The sequence below is a fragment of the Doryrhamphus excisus genome, chromosome 1 (genome assembly GCF_030265055.1).
Source record: "Doryrhamphus excisus isolate RoL2022-K1 chromosome 1, RoL_Dexc_1.0, whole genome shotgun sequence".
Taxonomy (NCBI): domain Eukaryota; kingdom Metazoa; phylum Chordata; class Actinopteri; order Syngnathiformes; family Syngnathidae; genus Doryrhamphus; species Doryrhamphus excisus.
The window spans coordinates 41,000,728-41,022,211 of record NC_080466.1 but is presented as its reverse complement, the minus strand read 5'-3'; the positions used below and the strand labels follow the sequence as shown (position 1 = coordinate 41,022,211).

The 21,484-nt window shown below is 42.7% G+C and overlaps 1 protein-coding gene across 6 annotated transcripts in view; it reads left to right on the top strand.

Annotated features, from left to right (window-relative positions):
- cacna2d2a (calcium channel, voltage-dependent, alpha 2/delta subunit 2a) overlaps nucleotides 1-21,484 on the top strand; it is a 181,353-nt gene that overhangs the window by 44,103 nt on the left and 115,766 nt on the right. For all 6 annotated transcript variants that reach the window (XM_058065870.1, XM_058065848.1, XM_058065837.1 and 3 more), the window contains exon 3: nucleotides 5,703-5,819. In XM_058065870.1, coding sequence (XP_057921853.1) covers nucleotides 5,703-5,819 — 117 coding nt within the window. The remainder of the gene's footprint in view (nucleotides 1-5,702; nucleotides 5,820-21,484) is intronic.

The window sequence follows — 21,484 nt, the reverse complement described above, 5'->3', positions numbered from 1 at the left end:
GTGTTAGCGCGCAGGCCTCACAGCTAGGAGACCTGAGTTCGATTCCACCCTCGGTCATCTCTGTGTGGAGTTTGCATGTTCTCCCCGTGCATGCGTGGGTTTTCTCCGGGTACTCCGGTTTCCTCCCACATTCCAAAAACATGCTAGGTTAATTAGCGACTCCAAATTGTCCATAGGTATGAATGTGAGTGTGAATGGTTGTTTGTCTATATGTACCCTGTGATTGGCTGGCCACCAGTCCAGGGTGTACCCCGCCTCTCGCCTGAAGACAGCTGGGATAGGCTCCAGCACCCCCTCGACTCTCATGAGGATAAGCGTTAGAAAATGAATGAATGAATGAATAAATCATCAGTAGAACATAAACGACTTCCCTCGTTTATTGTCGTTAATTAGATTCCAGGCGCAACCACGACTAGTGAATTTTTGCAACGTTGGATTCAGTATCAATAAATTGAACATTTTTGTAGTTGGAGCATATAATACCTTTTTACACTTATTAGAGACCTGTAGACATAAAATAACACCCCTATAGTCACCTTGAAACTTGTATTTCCTAATATAGCAGATGTAATAATTGAACATAAGCCATCTTAGACATAAATTATATAAGAGATCCTGCAGTGGCTTTTTCTGTCATCACCTAGAGGACGGTCTACGAATATACCGAGTGCCGCTGCTGTTGTTGTATAGTATATGTTTGTTTTTATTCTGTACTTCCTTTAAGGCATAAATGGTAGGATCCTAAAATAAGCTGCAATGTTTTTTTCTTTTCCACTTTCTCATGCACTCCAAATCATTACTAAAGTTTAAACCGATTTATCTAATATGAGTTTTCAAACTCAGGAATAGCTCCTCTCTAGTTATGGCTTGCTTCCAAATAATCTTTGCGCTACGTCTCAAATTGGAGCATTTACGGTGCTTGAGTCCAGAGACGACTCTTCTTTCTGGGAAATGTAAGATTTATTTATTTTTAACAGTGTTTGTCCCGGCCCATGGCCGCCCTCTTGTCTTTCCATCTGCGTGTTTACAGTTTTGGCACACTGGGACCAGCCATCACGGCTTAATGACGAGCGTGACAGAACGCGTGATGCCAGCGAGCTTGCGCCCAGAGCGCCGATTGCGATTCCTTTCATGTGCGTCCTCGGCGCCAGCGACAGCATATTGGCATCAATTGGCAGTCGCCGCCACTGTCATATCCCGTGTAAAGTGTTATAGCGGCAGAAGGTTTGATTGGCCGTCAGCTTGGGTCTGCAGAGCCACCTCTCCACTCTTGACTCTGACGACTCTGAATGACAGGCCTCCACTGAACGCCGTCCGGGCTCTGCGACCTACAGCCCGCCGCAAATGATCCTGGTCCTTGACTTCACGCAGGCCCCAATTGTAATCTGCCACGGTTAGCCAGAGGCTACCGATAAGTGGAGAGTGTTTAATTGACTGTGTTAATTGCAATCAATAAAGCAGGTAGTGAGGCATAGACCCACTGGTAAATTTAATAAATACCATGTCTTGGCTCTGACTGTGTACATATTTATCAGCTAAATGAATTGAATGTTCTGCTGCTTCTGTTTACAAGCAACATTCGGCCATGATTTTAGCCACGCCGACATATTCACGGTCCTGCGGGCCGCCTGACTCGGCCTTGAGCACAACGAGATCGTAATCCTCTCTGGCCGATCACAGCCAGTTTTTACCCAACCTGATGCTGATGTGGCGGCTGAGTCAGTCCGGACTGCATTTGGTCTCCGCTTGATGCTTTAGATCACTCTTGTCTTTTGTTTCCCCCGAGGCGTCTGTCGTCAACCATCCACCATTTGTCTCTGTGTTTTTACTCAAGCACTATGAGCTGACAAATACAATAAAACAGCCTATCCTTGGGCAAACTGCAAAATGCCGCAGAAAGTGATAGCCTTGCTGTTTCATGCGGTCGTAAATGATACAAAAAGAAGTTTGCAGGTGGATTTATCTTGTGTATTAACCAGATGGAGTATGTGTACAATGTACAAAAGTATGTGCCTCCATGACTATTTTAGACATGGACCCAAAAACATGATCATTAGCATGTAATACCAGTTTGTCTTTTCAAATGTAAAATTATGTTCTGCATGGTGGTTGAGTGGTTAGCATGCAGGGCTTACAGCTAGGAGACCCAAGTTCGATTCCACCCTCTGTGTGGAGTTTGCATGTTCTCCCCGTGCATGCGTGGGTTTTCTCCAGTTCTCCGGTTTCCTCCCACATTCCAAAAAAGAACATGCTAGGTTAATTAGCGACTGCAAATTGTCCATAGGTATGATTATGAGTGTGAATGGTTGTTTGTCTATATGTGCCCTGTGATTGGCTGGCCACCAGTCCAGGGTATATCCCGCCTCTTGCCCCAAGACAGCTGGGATAGGCTCCAGGATAAGCGGTAGAAAATGGCTAACTAGTTAGCTCAGCCATGTGTTATGTCCTACATGGAGACTGGCTACTGAGCCAGCAGAGCCCAGTCGACATGCCATAGCTGAGAGCGATTGGGAAAAAAAAAAAAAAAGGTTCTCCTCCCATTCAGTGTGGAAGTGGTACGTTTTTGGCTTATTATTCCCCATTACGTTTGAAGCACTTTAAGTTTAGAATAAGTACATTGGAGAGGGCAGTACGGCGGACGAGTGTTAAAAGCGCAGGCCACACTGCTAGGAGACCCGAGTTCAATCCCACCCTCGGCCATCTCTGTGTGGAGTTTGCATGTTCTCCCCGTGCATGTGTGGGATTTCTCCGGGTACTCCGGTTTCCTCCCACATTCAAAAAAAAAACATGCTAGGTTAATTAGCGACTCCACATTGTCCATAGGTATGAATGTGAGTGTGAATGGTTGTTTGTCTATATATACCCAGTGAGGATAAGCAGTAGAAAATGAATGAAATTGCCATGTTTGTTATCCACTGCAAAGAAGAATATAGCCTGCTAGATAACGAAGACTTGAACATCGCTTAACGTTGTTCATCCAGTCCAGAAGTTCCCACACAAACTGAATTGTACGCTAACCCAATGCTTTGCAATGATTTTCCGTCATGACCCCTGTCATAAATTTATCTGTACTGTACTAAGGGAACTTGATAATGCAACCAAATGGAGATGATACCAGCGTATTCAAGTCAAATTGCATTTGTCCATGTTAGCTGGGCCCCTTAAGAAGCACTTTGCTAACCTAATACATTTTTCCCCATAAGAAACAAAGTCATCCCTCGTTTATCACCTCCAGATTTGACCACGAAAGTACATTTTCATAAATATGGCTTAATAAAACCTGTTTGCGATCTTCTAAGTCCAATCTGTATTACCCTGTAGATAAAACACTCTTCGTAACGTGACGTTGTTTTACAGAACCACTACAGGATTTGCTATGCGAGCACGTGTTTGTACAATATAAGCAAGATTGGTTGAAAAACATCAACAACAATGAAAAGGCCTTTCTAACTCTAATTGTGCATGTTCAGATGTTAGTAATGAATGCTTCTACTTAGGCCTCATGGTGTTACATTCACTGTGTTGTTTTTCATTATGTCTCTCTCTCGCTCCTTCCCCCCGGAAGACAAGCTGTTTGTGTCTGCAGTGGGGTGGACAGACTGAGCGCTGCACAGCACTTAAACAGAATGAATATTGATTCTCAAACCAATTATTTTTTTTTTTTTAATCGACTCAAACACACTTGCTTAAAGGAGTCAGACCGTTGACTTGATTCTTCACTGGAGCGGACAAAAGTTTTGACACCTCGTTCCGTCGGGAGAAGGACTTAAAGGAGGACTAAATTTAAATGTTGTGTCAGTCACGTGTAGTTCACGTTCATTGAGTAAATTGGTTGGAAATTGAACACAATTTTGATCCCTCGTGGCTTGGCTAGAATAAGACGGGCTAAGCAAATCTCATCAGAGTGCTTGGTTGGCGTGGTCCGAGCCTCTGGGACCAGATGTGCCAGCTCAGTTGGCCGATGGCTGCCTGCCCAGCTTACGGCCTGATAGAGACCGAGCCAATGGATGCCTTTGTTTCGGGCAAAATATATTTCTTCTTTAAAGAATGCGGCATAGCTGACATTGCGAACGTGAAGCGTGACAAGACCTTCTTGGTAGGTTTAGTTAAGATCTAGTCCAGTTTTCAATTTTAGTCCGCTTCTAACAAAAAAAAACAGTCCAGGACTGGACCAAACAGGGTGGGCCAAGACCAGAATTTCAACTGGTAAAATACGTATGTCACCCATTATTATGTCATTGGGTGTGATTTTTAGGGGTCTTTTGGCTTATTGGTTAGCATGTTGGTCTACCAATCCTATCTCATACTGTTGGTTTTCTCTACGTACTCTGGCTTCCTCGCACATTCTAAAAATAGGACTTGGTTTGGCAATATATGGCTATATATATATAATATATAATATATGGCCACCAGTTCTTCCAAAAACATCTCAATGCCTCCTGGAGCCCTACTTTTTACGTGTGTTTTATTCCATGATGTTCCTTTGCAGGTCAAATATACTTTGAAAAATGGAATCGCATTTTGAGTTCTAAAAAACGGACTGAGGCCATGTCCACGAATATTTTAAAAACATATTTTTCCATGTGTTTTGGCCTGTCGTACACATCCAAACAGGTTTTCGTCCTTCAAAATTGAGCTTTTGGAAAACTCCGGCCATGGTGGAGTTGTGTATTTTATAAATTGCAATAAACCGTGCAATAAACTGTGCAATAAAACTGCGGCTTGATCAACATGTACATGTTTACATGCATATGACATATTTCTCCTAGTTTTGCAGTAATCTTTTGTATACCAAACACAACGTTTTCAGTCTTGAGCCCACTAAGGGGAAGCCAAATAATGTTTGATACCTGTTTTCACTTAGGTCAGCAACGCACGGCTCCAGAGCCGCATGTGTCTCTTCAGCCCCTTTGTTGTGGCTGCCTTTGCAATGCTCAAGTATATAACACTAGAACTTGTAGTGGGCCAGAGTAAACATGTTGGTCAACAAATGTAAATGGAGTTTACATTTAATTTACGCAGATATTTATGTACATTTATCTTCTATATTAGCAAGATCTGATACTAGCAAGAGCAGTCAATCAAACTCATGGGTGACTCGCTATTCGCTCTGGATGTGAGCATGTTGCTGCACATTTCTTCAGGCATCAAGTATAAACTTGTAAAGTTTGTTAGATATTGTTTTTGAGTTATGTTTTGCATCTATTTTGAGTCGTTTTGAGTCTATTTTCCTTTAGTGAGCAAGCGAGCTTTTGATAGGAAAGGTTGCCGACCCCTGACTTAGACCAAGTCAGGGGTCAAGGTTTTCAAGTCAAGGTTTTCATAGCTTGTGAAGTTATACTACCACACTGTATTGAATCACCAATAATGAAGCATTGGTCTCGATGCCGTTATGGGCGAGGTTTGGCGCCCATGCAGCAGCGAGGAAAGGAGTTGGAGTTATTGTTTATTTAATTTGCTCCAGACTGCATCTGGCCTCCTAAGTGCCGTGCCATTAAGGCTCCGCTCGTGTGTTTACTCTTGCTACAGCACCGAGGCTTATGGGAGAGCAATGGCTGACGCAGATCGTGTTTACCATCTTGTGTGCTACCTCCAGAACAAGCACGCTGCTCCCCTGTGATTAAATTATTTATCCTCTTAAAACAAACGAGTGTCCACTGTAATCTGACTCGAGCTTGTTTTTTTTTTTTTTTTTTTTGCAGATTTATAACGAGAAGAAGAGCCAGTTTGAAATCAAGAGGAACAACCCCAAGGACCTTGTGGAGAGGGTGGCACGGGACATTTCCAAGCTGCTAAACAGCAAGAGGAAAGCCTTGGAGGTAAGTGTTCAATATTCCTGTATACATGAATGCAACACAGAGACACAAACAAATAATATTCATTCATTAATTTTCTACCGCTTATCCTCACGAGGGTCGCGGGGGTGCTGGAGCCTATCCCAGCTGTCTTCTACACCCTGAACTGGTGGCCAGCCAATCACAGGGCACATATAGACAAACAACCATTCACACTCACATTCATACCTATGGACAATTTGGAGTCGCTAATTAACCTAGCATGTTTTTGGAATGTGGGAGGAAACCGGAGTACCCGGAGAAAACCCACGCATACACGGGGAGAACATGCAAACTCCATACAGAGATGGCCGAAGGTGGGATTGAACTCGGGTCTCCTAGCTGTGAGGTCTGCACGCTAACCACTCGCCCGCCGTGCAGCCCACTGTCCAATCAATAATGTCCTTAATGCATATATTGACTGCACAGCTATTGGTCACATGACAAAAACAACATGCCCGAAGGTGGGATTGAATCCGGGTCTCCGAGCTGTGAGGTCTGCACGCTAACCACTCGACCGCCGTGCAGCCCCAACACATAAAATAATATCAAAAAAGAAGAATTATATTTCATGATATGAATGATATGATACCAGACTCTCTGCATGATGAGTTTAATGAAAGGTTTCATCATGTGACACCCCCCCCCCCCCCTACACCCCACCCCATCTGACCCCGCTATGGTCACTTTGAGCCAAAGTGCTGACATTTCCTTGTCTGGCCTGAGAAGAGGATGGGAGTGTGTATCTTCCAGAAGCATGTGGTGTTTTGGGGGATGAAACACATTCATCCAAAGGAGGAGAGGTCTCTCTGGGGCGTGATTAATTTCACAGCAGGGATCCTAAAAGGGAACAAGGCGTCGCAGTACATCTCCTATGGTCATGATTGGATTTGGAATGACATTGGCTTTGGCACTTTTCCCCCACCTGACACACACACACATACACATACACACGGCACAACAACCCCCGTCGCCTCCACTTCCACACACACCAACTTACTTCCACGTGTCTGAGGTGAAGAGTGGTAGAGGGAGGAAAAAAAAAAGAATGATGGGCTGGAATGAGAATGTTTCCCTGAGGCGTGGAAAAATCAAGAAATGATGTTCAGAAATTCATAGATTTAAAAATGAGCAGCAAACGGAAAGGAAGAGTGCTGGAGTTGGGGGTGTGTGTGGGGGGGGCTGGGGGCAAAATGTCGGAGTGAAAGTTTTTGGTAAAGAGCAAAGCGGAAGGGAAGCGAGATGAGGAGAAAATGCAAATAAGGACGGCGGTAAAGAAAAGGAGGTTGGTGATGTCTTTGTGTAGAAATATCGGTCATGTCTTGTTCATGAAACTTTGACTCTAAATACTCGATCCGAGCTTTAACAGTGCTCAGGATTCGGCTGATTTGCAATTTCTACGACGTGAAGAGCGAGAACTAATCTTTTTTGTAGGTAGAAATGTATTTGAATGATTCATCCCGACAGATTTATGTTGTGCTCAGGTTATTAAAGCTACGAATGAGGGATGCACACATGGAATTAGACGGTCAACCGGAGGTCAGCAGATAATGGAAACATACTTAGAAATAAAGTTAATCGGACTAAGTAGGACGACACTTAAAACACATCATTTTAATGAAAAGTCTTAAGACAAAAAAAAAACCTGGCCTTCTAGTGTTTGAATGTGCTTGAATCTTACATTTCAACATGTCCTAAAATGGTTTAAAATGCTTGAAATGGGACCTCTGCGACCACGCCTCTCACCCAAAACCAGCCGGGATAGGCTCCAGCATGCCCCTGTGAAACCAGTCAGGATAAGCGGCATAGAAAATTAATGGATGGATGGAAACGGGACCTTGTGGCTTTACTATTACAGAACAAATTATGACTATTTTTGTATGAATAAGCAATTTCCCACAATGTTAAGGTAATGGAAAAACATCGACTTGAATTTGAGACATCAAAAAGATGTATACGTAAATGCTAGGGATGTCACAAGATCTCGTGAGATTAAAACGTGACAATTTTGCTCATTCGGAAAAAAACTGTAATAAACGATAATAAATTAATTTACTTTTAACTTGCCCACCTCTAACATATCCACCCGACCCGGTTTTCCCATCTGGGATCGACAGTCAACACTCACTGAGACGTTAATGTGATGATAATGTGAAGAGCGAAAAATGTTACGCAGTCACAGAAAGTCACCACAAAAGAAATGATGCTCTTTAACACAGTTGAAAAGCCAGCATTTCAAGAAATGCTGCAAATGTTAGAAAGTATGAATTGCGTATGAGAAAATACACGCCAAAAGCAACATTTCTGCAACTTTACAACAGTGAAAGATAAGGAAATATTATTGTTTTTTTATTTCCTATCCCATGAATAGCGCAGAAGTTACGTATGTTTTTTGCCGGCGTTTACTTTAGGTGTTTGTATGTTTGTGTTCAAAATAACTTGAAAAGTTCTCAATGGATTTGGATGAAATTTTCAGGAATTGTCATAAATGGGATATGGAAGAAGTGATTACCTTTTGGGGGTGATCTAGATCACCATATTTAGGAATCACCAGGAATATCCAGGAATTAAAAAAAAATACAGGACTAGTTTCCAACAGGTTCTACAAAATATCAATGACTGATCCAAAAAATATAGGATTATTATGAATCAAAATATGGGGGAACAATGGTCGGGATCTGCATGTTTAATTTAATTTAATTTAATTTAATTTAATTTAATTTAATTTAATTTAATTTAATTTTATTTTATTTTATTTTATTTTATTTTATTTTATTTTATTTTATTTTATTTTATTTTATTTCATTTCATTTCATTTCATTTCATTTCATTTCATTTCATTTCATTTCATTTCATTTCATTTCATTTCATTTCATTTCATTTCATTTCATTTCATTTCATTTCATTTCATTTCATTTCATTTCATTTCATTTCATTTCATTTCATTTCATTTCATTTCATTTCATTTCATTTCATTTCATTTTATTTTATTTTCTAATGCTATATTATCATAACATGAGGGGGTTTATTTGGTTTCCCAAACTATTGACAATAATGTAATTTAGCTTCAATTTGTGGGACAATAAAGACTTTTGTGACACAGTTACATAAAAGTTAGTTTGTCCAGTCATGATTTGGTCTCGTGTCGTGACCCCCCTAACAGATGCAGCGTGATATATTTAAGAACGTACCTGAGTGTGTGTATCGTTGTGCTGCAGTGTGTGTGTGTGTGTGTCGGGTGTGAGATGAGAGCAACAGGCTCCCACCTGAGCGAAGCCATCAGAGAGTCTTCTCATGACAGCTCTTTGAAGCCGCAGCAGCCGCCCTCGTATCCTGTCATGTGCACAAAGCCCGGGCGGGTCGGATGGAGCCAGACGACTGATCCCGGCCCTTACCTCATCCTCTGCATGTCTTTGTGACGCTTCACGTGAGATCGGGCCTGAGATCATCGGTCGGGTTGCTCAGAAACCAGACGACGCCGCTTCGTGTGCGCTTGTCAGTCAGCAGCCAAAAAGAGTCGAAAGTGTCAGTCAAAGCGCTGGCGGGATTTTCCCGCCTCGAGCAAACAGACTCGTGAGTTGTGTTACGTCGCCATCGGCGTCTGTGCAGCAAAAAGCCCTGTGTTCAAATCTCTTCACTTGTGATTTCACAGAGGAGCCTGGTGCAATAGAGACGGGACTAAGGTCGCTCTAATCCAATTACACACGTTTCAATACTATTCCAATAGCACTTCAAGGCACAGGCAAGGCTGCTTCCGGGCTTCTCAACACTCAACTCGGTGTCTTATTGCCATGCACGCGCTGCGGAACAATGGAGGTTGAGGCCAGACGAACGGTGAATTTTCTTGCAAAATGTGGCCAAGGAAATGTAGCGTTGGGATAACGAGTTTGGGAGGAAGCCGGCGACAGGCGCATAGATTAAAAAGGCTGCAATCATGGAGGTTGTTTAGCGCATGCATATAGTTGATGGAAGCGTTCCTTGAAAAATAAGATTGACCCACATAAATAGGTACCAGCGCTTCTCATAGAATCTGCAGGCGGGTTAGAGCAGGGGTGGGCAAACTTTTTGACTCGCGGGCCGCATTGATTTAATAAAATTGAGGGGGGGGGGATATATAGTATTTTACACGGGACAGTCCATTTGTACACATACATTTTTACACATATTTTACACATAAAAGTGTCATGCAGTCTGCTATACGTGCACTTTGAGATCATTTATTTGATGTAAAGTGCATTATAAAATTATTATTATTATTATTATTATTATTATTATTATTATTACGACCAGTCCAGGTGTACCCCGCCTCTCGCCCCAAGAAGCTGGGATAGGCTCAGCACCCCCGCAACCCTCGGAGGATAAATGGTAGAAAATGAATTATTATTATTATTATTATTATTATTATTATTATTATTATTATTATTATTATTATTATTATTATTATTATTATTATTATTATTATTATTATTATTATTATTATTATTATTATTATTATTATTATTATTATTATTATTATTATTATTATTACGACCAGTCCAGGGTGTACCCCGCCTCTCGCCCCAAGACAGCTGGGATAGGCTCCAGCACCCCCGCGACCCTCGTGAGGGTAAGCGGTAGAAAATGAATGAATATTATTATTATTATTATTATTATTATTATTATTATTACGAAATTGATAAAACAGCTACTTCAACCATCAAAAGGTTGGCTCAAGCCATGATGCCAGGTTGTATGTTGAGTTTAAATGAAATATTTTGGAAAGAACAGGCGGGCCATATTCAAATACTTGGCGGGCCGGATGTGGCCCCCGGGCCGTAGTTTGCCCACCCCTGGGTTAGAGTGTATCCAATTTGACTAGAGATGAAGCTCAGTTTGTTGCTTAGTTTAGCTAGCACTGTGGAATACTCCTACTATCTGAATGTGCCGGGTATTGATTGGAGTACAGGGGCCTTACTTTGGCCCCTTCATCCACTTTTTGGTTGCTGTGGTGCAGCACTGCGTCAGTACGGCTGCTAAAATCTGGAAAACGCAGCGTGAGACTGATGTGTACTTGTACACTTGTATCGCTGTTGCTATAGTTGAGCGGTTTTGCTGATATCCTGCCATAAGTACAACACGACAACAAGCTCCTTTCACTCCCAACATCCTGTAGCGCAGTTGTTTCTTGCTGTTTTAGTATTAACTACAAATAGTAACACCCCCAGGCTCAATAGAGATAAAAAAACTTTGTTTCTACCTTTTTCTATCCTTTAGTAGAACATACTCTAGGTACCGTAAAACGGCGGAGTAATAAGGGACAGTTTTTGGGAAAATGTTTTTTGAACTATTTGAAAAAAACAACACAAAGCAGCTTCCTGTTTAACATGAAAATGCAGAATTACATTGAAAACATTTTCCCGAATATTGTCCCTTATAGCCCTGTTTTACGGTAAGTTTTTGGAAAATATCAGTTCCCGACTACAAAGGCGGTAAAGCAAAATCTTTTTGAAAAGATAAATTTCAAGCATAACTTGTACTTTGATACAAATTTAGCCATATATGCATAACTCAACAATTATGCCACTAACATAAACAACACCAAAAACAGAATCAGATCAGAATCAGAATATCAGAGTCGGCTTTATTGTCATTGTATTTCATACAACAAAATACCCGGTTCTTTTTCACATAAAAAGAACCATTCATTCATTTTCTACCGCTTATCCTCACAAGGGTTGCGGGGATGCTGGAGCCTATCCCAGCTGTCTTCGGTCGAGAGGCGGGGTACACCCTAGACTGGTCGCCAGCCAATCACAGGGCACATATAGACAAACAACATTCACACTCACATTCATACCTATGGACAATTTGGAGTCGCCAATTAACCTAGCATGTTTTTGGAATGTGGTAGAAAATCAAAAGAACCATTTATTTACAAATAAATGAACTATTTTAAATTTACACATTTTTAATTGAAATTCAAATTTCGCTTCAGTGTTTGTAACCTTGTGCACGCGACCCGGCTCCATCCTTTTCAACTTCCTGCTTGCTGTGGAGTGCGCTGTCACATGGGAACGACGTATGCCGAGATCTTATCAAATGCACTTCTGCCACCTTGTGGCCTGTTCTTCGATTATGCAGTTGTATTATCAGCTCTTTTTGCCTTTTGCAAGAAAAAAACAACTAAAAACTGTATGAATATGTCTTTGGGATTGGGTATTCAGGTTGAAAACAACGTATAAATACGTCTTAGGTAGCGAATGAGTAAACGGAAATGAACTCCGCCTCCAAACAGGCAGGAAGAGGGTTCACTCTGTGCATTGGTTCCAGCACCATGGCAAATTAGTTCCATAGAACAACGGCATGAATGGAGTGAGCCCTTTTTTCGGTCATACAGCCTTCTTTGTCTCGGCGGGTGGAGGCGGGGCTGCTAGCATACACACAGAAGTGTGTAACGTGGTAGAAATGAAATTCCAATCATGAAATGTTGAAGAAATCGTCCAAAAACACACATTTTGATTGGTTTTTCGAAATCCTGGCCAAATGGGAACTGTTGACTTGTTTGTCAAAGATTGTAAATGTTTGGCCCGCTTGTCTTTTCGTGGATGACGGAGACACTCATCGACTTAATGATGATGCTGATCGTAATTGTGAGGGATTGCAGGAACGCTTGGACCGGACACCGTGCAGTGACGGTGAAAGTGTGCTTGACAGAACGAATCAATCACACTGCAGCCGGGGACCGCGTCTCCTTCCTAACCATGGAAACCGAGATGACACAACCGGGGGGGTCGAGGCTGGGGAGGGACGGGGTCCGTTGAGAGTCAACTGTCATCACGTTACACGTATTAATAATTGACTGAGACACTGACGCTCAAGCGTGGCTCACACAGTGCACACTTGTCACAGGTGATTGGATCTAGTCGCTTGATAAAGCAACAATATGCGGCAAAACGTTCGATTCCACACCTTGCGGGTATTAAACCGCAACGGCGACCCCGCATCACCCTTTACGCCGACATAAAATGACCCCACTGGCGGCTTTTCTAACTGATGCTGAGATGTGTTGGGGTCCTTCAGCGAGTGGCTTCATGTTGCCCCCGGCCGCTTTCATGCATCCTGACAAAGAGGGGCCTAAAAAGCTCTCTAAATCATGTGAAGCGCTCAATTTCGGCGTTTGTGTCGTCCCCGGCAGCAGCGCCTCGGACAGCAGCTGGTGTGCTCACAATGAATTACACCACCGGCGGCAAGTGATTATGTGCCCCCCCCCCCCTGTCGGCGTGAATCAGTGACAAATGAAGGTGTTTCAGTCTGATGGAGAGACAAGCCTGCGTGCTGGTCCCCGTGGACCCCCTTCCAGAGCAACATGTGCTAGATGCTAACTGGTACACGCATTTAGCCAACTTGTCCAGTGTAAACTACCATATTTGCTACAAAAATAGCGGGCAGAAAAACATGCATAGGTTGAATTTCCAAGTGGTTTTCACAATGTGAGGCGCCAGAAGATATGAACGATTAGCAGCAGCTTGAGAAAAATAAAGAATTTTTTTTTCAAAGCTGCTAAGCTAACTCAAGTTACATTTAAAGGGGAACTGGACTTTTTATGAATTCTGCCCATCATTCATAATCCTTATGTAAAACATTAATACATATATCTTTCCCTTTTCTGTACATTATATCACAAGAAAACAAGTTAATATGAGCTAGCTAACAATTCACATCATCGGGCCTATCTCAACCAATAAAGAAGTCTTAGTTATATAGTGTATTGTTGTTAATACAATTTTAGATTGTATGTTTTTTAGGCTGCACGGCGGTCGAGGGGTTAGCGCGCAGACCTCACAGCTAGGAGACCCGAGTTCAATCCCACCCTCGGTACTCTCTGTGTGGAATTTGCATGTTCTCCTCGTGCATTTGTGGGTTTTCTCCGGGTACTCCGGTTTCCTCCCACATTCCAAAAACATGCTAGGTTAATTAGCGACTCCAAATTGTCCATAATTATGAATGTGAGTGTGAATGGTTGTTTGTTTGTAGCCTTTTTGGGTCTTTATAAATCGGCAGTGTTCGCGCATAGGCCTCACAGCTAGTAGTCCCGGGTTCGACTCCACCCTCTGCCATCTGTGTGTGGAGTTTGCAAAAACATGCTAGGTTAGCTGCCGACTCCAAATTGTCCATAGGTATGAATGTGAGTGTGAATGGCTGTTTGTCTATATGTGCCCTTTGGCCACCGGTCAGGGGTGTACCCCGCCTCTTTCCCGAAGTCAGCTGGGATAGGCTCCAGCATGCCCGCAAACCTCGTGAGGATAAGCGGTAGAAAATAAATGAATGAATGTATGTTTTATTTGTTTGTTTGAGAACAGTTTAGCAGGAAAAACTCATTTCGGGTTTTGTCCCTAAACGAGCCGAACCATGACCTTACATGTACTAACATGTGATTCTGGCATATTCTACCCAGACTGCTTCATTCGTTGACCTACAACATTGTACCGCTGTCACGTTGTACCGCAGAAGCTCGTTTTTTTTCAGGTAAACATTCGCTTTTCAACATATTCCTCCTCAGCCGCGTCGCCGGCGACATGTCCTTAATTGTCTTGAGCCCGACTTGATTGACTTACTCGCCAGCGAGCTCACGAAGACCCAGCAGGGCCCGTCTCAGTAATAGCGACTCCCCCCTACCCCCCACCCGTACCTCCCCAGTGTGGCCCGTGTTCATCTGGGCAGCTTAATGAATTACAAGAGCTTCGTAATGAGTGTGCCTGCGCCGACTGTGTGGAGGTCAGCTAGTTTGAATAATGAATCAAGCCAATCACTGCTGAGAACTTCACTTGCATGCACTCTTGGATATACGCTGTAGCGTGCAGGAAACGCACGCTAACGCGTTCGGTGGTGCCGACAGGAAGTTAAAAACTATCATAAAAAAAAAAAAGTTGGTTCTAAAGAAGTAATTTAATTTTCTATTTTCCGTTGGCCTTTTGCGAAGCGGGTGTCAGTCTGCGGTCCCATCAGGGACGAAGCAGGGGAAGTAGGACGAGCTCTAGTTCAATAAAAATAGACGTTACTGCGTGCAAAAACATGACATCACTGTCGGTGCAGTTCAGAAAGACTCTGAGCTCCACAGAGAATGGAGAGAAAAGTTGCGTATAGTCGGGATGTCTATAACGTGTAGCCTATGTTAGGAAATTAAATTAGAATGCATGATATTCAAATTGATTGAAATCTCTTTCCCAAATGTCCCAGTAGTTTTATCAGCGCAGCTGAAAAGATCACATAGCACGCTATCTCACTTCATTGTCGCTTGCTTGTATTGTTTGGCTTCTTTAATATCAAACAAATCACCGTTGCCTGGAAAACAAAATGTTATTGACAATCTCAGTGGAGGTCTGTTAGAGAAACCTTTTGGCGAAATGATTACGATAGATGAAACAAAGTGATTACACATCTCCCTGAATGTTGGAAACCAAAAGTTTCTCAGATAACTATCAGATGAATGCCAGTCGGGTACATAAGTAGTCACCAGAACCCAAAACCAAAGCTGGATTGCATTGTTTTTGCCCATTTTAAGTCTTGTACTGGAACTCACTGGAGTACCTAGTGAGGTTTTCCAGTGGGGGAAGTTGTATGTCTTATACATTTATTGACCTCTACATAAAGGGGCCCTATTAGGCTCATTTTTCAGCCCTTTGTATTGAGTTGTGGGCTCCTAGACACGATAACCCGCACGGAAAGCTTTCCAGACCTTCCAGAATCTGCACTTATTCCAGCTATATTTCTTTAGGTTCCTGAAACGGTCACGCTCAGTGTTAACACAGTGAAATCGTCACAGTTTAGGAAAAGCCCATATAAGGAAGTCCGGCTGACTGTGACATCACAGGGAGCCGGTGTTATAAAAAACCTTCTGAAAGCGAGCGTTCAGAGCAATGCTAACTTCTTTCGGGGCTCACTTTCAAATGTGCAAACCTAATTATCTAAAAAATTATCTAAAAAACATTATCTAATATTTTGGCATGGTCCCCGTTAAGGGTTAATTACAAGCATACAATTCAGACTAATATAGTTATTTCCAAAATATTAAATCATATACACAAAAAATAAAGGGGACCATCCTAGAGCTGAATGAATGAAATGGTTTTATATCCATGCTGTGATCGTGTAGAAACGCACATTCATGATAACGTGTGATACTTATTTTATTTTGACGCTATGCCTGAAAATCGTCATGAATCGATAGTGGGAGGGAGCCTATCCCAGCTGTCTTCGGGCGAGAGGCGGGGTACACCCTGGACTGGTGGCCAGCCAATCACAGGGCACATATAGACAAACAACCATTCACACTCACATTCATACCTATGGACAATTTGGAGTCGCTAATTAACCTAGCATGTTTTTGGAATGTGGGAGGAAACCGGAGTACCCGGAGAAAACCCACGCATGCACGGGGAGAACATGCAAACTCCACACAGAGATGGCCGAGGGTGGAATTGAACCCTAGTCTCCTAGCTGTGAGGTCTGCACGCTAAACACATGACCGCCGTGCCGCCCAAATTAAAACAGATTATTTTGGAATTTCCAATGAAATACAGCTGGAATAGGTGCAGATTATGGAAGATCTAGAAAACTTTTTTGTGGCGGTTATTGTGTGTAGCTGCTCTATAGGAGTACACAACACTCCCTAGCATGGACAATTTGGAGTTGCCAATTAACCTAGCATGTTTTTGGAATGTGGGAGGAAACCGGAGTACCCGGAGAAAACCGAGAGAACATGCAAACTCCACACAGAGATGGCCGAGGATGGAATTGAACCCTGGTCGCTGGGATTGAATGACTTAGTTAATTTATTTATTAACAGCACAGACACGTTTTTTTTTTTTTTGGAACAAAAAATCTTGTCACGTTTTAATTGCGCAAGACGCGACACCCCTGTTAGACACATATCAATATGTGAAAACGGCATCCCATAATTTCCTTCCGTCATTCAGATCTATGAACCCCCATTAGCAACCATCTGTTCCACCTGCAGCACACCTGCACCGCACGAATGGAGCGCCGTCAAAGTACTCGAGGTGACTGTTTAACCTTCAAAGAGGAGACGTCACCCTCGCGCTGCCCGACGCCCGCCATGGCCGGCGACACCCAGACGTTCTCACGCGCTCGCACGAAAAGCGGAAGGTCTGTGTTAAACACCGACACTCACAGCGACAGGTCACAGCGCCGCGTTTAAAAGCAGACGGCCGTCTATATCCGGATTACTGTTTGTGTGCTATGAAGTCGTTCTATCACTCCCGCCGATAAAGGTCACAACATCCCACCCACTGTCCCTTGGCGGCGTTTCACATTAGTCAAAATGTCAGAACCTGATCTGCTTGGTGGCAGCACGCCGCCTCCGGCGCTTTTCTTCACATCTTCATTGCACACGTTTATTTTAGCTCTGAACGCGCCATTTTCAGCTCCATTTGAATGCAGCACCCTTTCCCCCCGCCCCTGCCCCTTCTAAACAAATGTCATTGCAGATGAACATTCTGAGTGTTGTTTCCAGGTTCCGGTCCCGCACAGAACACACACACACACACACACACACACAGGAAGTGCAAGTATAGGTGGGTGGTTTAGATTCCGCATCTAAATGTATCCTTGATAGGAACAAATGCTCTTTTGTCTTGGAGCAACTTCTTCATGTTGCTACGGCAGCTGTTTCACACGTTCATTTCCCCGTCAGCCATAGACAGATGAATAGAAATGACTGCTTGGTGCCTCATACGCAGTCTTGCCAAGCTGCACAAAACATACATTAGGATATTACACACTCTCTTTCCCGCCCGAGATAGCCCACATACGTGTAAAAGAGAAAGCATGGTGTAAAAGTCACATGTTTAATACTAATACTGCTTAAAACCCTCATCAAATATGACCGATTATGCTTCACTGTGACTTCACAGGCTTCCTTATATGGGCGTGTACATGATGATATTGTATGTTCTTATTTATTGTATGTTGTCTTTTATCTTGTATTTTATATTGGTGTTTTTTAACTTCTGTACAGCAACCTTGGGTGTCCTGAAAGGCGCTTTTAAATAAAATGTATTATTATTATTTTGAGTGGGATCAATCACAGCAGAGTGAGCATGAAGAAATTAAAACAGATTCATTCATTCATTTTCTAGGGTTGCTGGAGCCTATCCCAGCTGTCTTGAGGCGAGAGGCGAGGTACACCCTGGACTGGTCGCCAGCCAATCACAGGGCACATAGTATAGACAAACAACCATTCACACTCACATTCATACCGATGGACAATTTGGAGTCGCTAATTAACCTAGCATGTTTTTGGAATGTGGGAGGAAACCGGAGAAAACCCACGCATGCACGGGGGAGAACACTACACAGAGATGGCCGAGGGTGGAATTGAACCCTGGTCTCCTCGCTGTGAGGTCTGCACGCTAACCACACGACTGCCGTGCCGCCCAAATTAAAACAGATTATTTTGGAATTCCAATGAAATACAGCTGGAATAGGTGCAGATTCTGGAAGATCTAGAAAACTTTTTTGTTAGGGTTATTGTGTATAGCTGCTCTATAGGAGTACACAACACTCCCTGTACTCTCCCACTTTTTTTAAAATTATTTTTCTTCTTTTCTATCCCCTCCTGCTCAGGTCCGGCCTCCGCTCCAAGTACAGCCAATTAATACTCCTAATATCAGGGAAGGTGTATCTTACACTTTTCCCTGACATAGCAAATCTGTTTAGCATGTAAGGCCAACAAAAAAGGAAGAAAATTGCGATACAAAGTATATTCTGCTTGCGTGACCCTTGAGGATCGAACTCCCACCCAAGTTCTGATATCTCGCTCTTGATAATCGCCAAAATCAAGTCCTTACATCAGGGGTGCCCAAATCATTGCCTTGTTTTTCATACATTTTTGTGGGCCCTTTTGGAATCAGCTTCTGTTATATTATAGGTGTTTTCTTTACGGAATGGACAAGGACAATCCTGGGCTTGTCGGGAAAATAACCTCTGTCCTTCCCACGTGAAGATCAGTCCTTGTCGCCAGGAATTGTTGTGACTTTTTGTGTTTGTGGTCTCCTAAGATAAGATGGCTACCGAGCGTAGATGTTAGGATACAGCGTTACAGCGTAATACATTGAAAGCATTTCAGAGGTCATGTTGCTTTCGTGCGGAGCTTGTTGAACAGTTGGGCTCATCATGCTAATGTACGCAGCCCCCCACACCCGCATAGCGAGGACACGGACGCAATGGAGGCCGAGGGAATCAGAGGTCGGCGTGCCTTTTATTTTGCTTTTCCATCAGAGCAAGCAGTTAATCTTTGCGGGCTTATCAGCATGCCTGCCACCCTCGCCCTGCCTACAGGGAGGAAAGGCATCACATGCTTCCGCCTTCTCTTAACTCCCGTGCCCTCGTCTTCGTCTTATAACTCCCTGATTGAAGAAGGTAGCTGGAGATTGAATTATTTTCTCCCGTTCCATTTCTTCCAAGTTTGCATTGCGCTGTCACTTCTTTTCTGCTGTGTTATTCTTCCTAGCTGGAACGTGTTTGGGGGGGGGGGGGTCTGTCTGGGCTTGTTGCTTTGTCCCGTATCAGTTGGGGTGGAGGCCTGCACAAGCAATGTGTGTGTCCATGCTATCTGCTGTTTCACTCTTTGTATTTTCATTGAAATGGTGATGATGTCCCGGAGAGACATTATTGAACAGGACTCAGAATATGGCATGGTAACGTCCTTGGTTACAAGAACTTGCTGAAAGTTTCTTACTGTGGGAATATAAAAAAATATATAAAAAAAATGATGCAGACTGTAAGACGAAACCCCTTTTTCAATAGTTTCTGCAAAAAACAAATATATAAAACACACGATTACGCTGGGAATATCGAGTGTAGGTAAGATTGTGAGGTTTCTAGTTGGTCTTTCTGTGTGTAAATATCCCACGTTACAGCATGGACACCTGTCACTCATAGACAAAAACTAAATCAAGCATTTTTAGGCAAATTAGGCCATACAATATACATATATATATATATATAATATAATAATTATAATATATATATTTATTATATATATGATCATTGTTATTATTATTATTATAACAGGCACAACAGGCACACTAAAAACGTAATCCTAATTATAGTCATAAAAGTCAGTAAAAGTCATCATCATAATTAGGCCATACAATATGTTGATGAACTGTCTGTATTATTATTATTATTATTGTTGTTGTTGTTGTTGTTGTTATTGTTATTATTTTATTATTATTCGCACAACAAGCACACTAAAAACGTCATCCTAATAATAGTAAGTCATCATCATCATAACGTACTGCAGCTAAAACTGAACTCTGACTCACCGATGTCACTTCCTTTTCGTGGAAGACATTTTTCAAAACACACACAAGCATGAGTCTTCAATGGTCTTGAATGGCTTATTTACTGTGATTATGTCGACTATTTTTGGTAATATGAATGTAAGGTTCACTATAGGGGTGCTATTTATTGTCTAGAGGGCTCTAATAATGTAAATAAAATTGTATTTAGAAAGTTATAAACATGTTTTCTATATGCTCTAACTAGGAAAATGTTTTTATTAATATTGAATCCTACTTTCAACCGGGTCTGGAACCAATTAACCGTCATAATCCACAGATTACAGATTTGTGGGCGTGGCTTATATTCAGGTTCATTTAATAGTCTGGATTAAAAAAAAAATATATATATATATATATATTTTTTTTAGATGTGGAACAGCTCCTCTCTTGTTGTTTGCTAACTTAGCCAACATTTTTTTTGAGACTGTGAGTGCCTGGGAGAAAAGCTCTGCCTCACTCACCGCCACCACCTGTTGGTTCACGTCATGTACAAATCACTTTCCTCTGATAGTGGAGATGAGCCTGTTTTTTTCGACGGGAAAAGCCCGGTCCAATTCCTAATTTCCTGCCCCACTGTCTTGAACTTTGACAGCCTGCCATAACTCTGTCAGACTCTCATAACATAATGGCCAAACACTTTGGGTGATTGGCAGGGCTTCTTTTTTTTTTTTAACCCTCCCCGTGACAGACGTATGAATTAGAGGTTGAAAGATGCGGTTCAATGCCCAGTTACCTTGGCTCTACACCCCCCCCACCTCTCGAATGACAGATGGCTCCCGCCTGTAAGAAGAGGAGGCTTGTTTGCTTGGTAATCACCCGTTTAATTTATCTTGTGTTTGAAGACCTATGGCAGCTGTCAGCCAGAGCTTGGACTCATTCTGCCAAGTGACCAGGGGGCGCCGGGTGCCCGGTGACTGACAGAGAGAAAGGTACATGATGGAGGAGAAGGTGGTGGGGGGGGTAGATAGGCGCTTGCCTCCAGGCTGTGTTAAGATTCAGGGTTGGGGGGGGGGGTGTTGCGCTTTAAAGAGACAGTAAAGGAGACTATTAAATACTGACCTTGAAGGACCACCTCCTGTTTTCTACCTGCTCTGTTTAAAAATGTATAGTCCGTTGTCTGCTTCTCCTCCTCCTCCTCCTCCTCACATCATTGGTCCTTTTTCACATGTAAGCCAGGAACTACTCGGTACAGTACATTTGTGGCGCCCCCTATGGGACGTGGTTAAAATGCTTTGGAAGACATGCAATGTCACTTAAATATTAAGATAAGATAAGATATGCCTTTATTTGTCCCTCAGTGGGGAA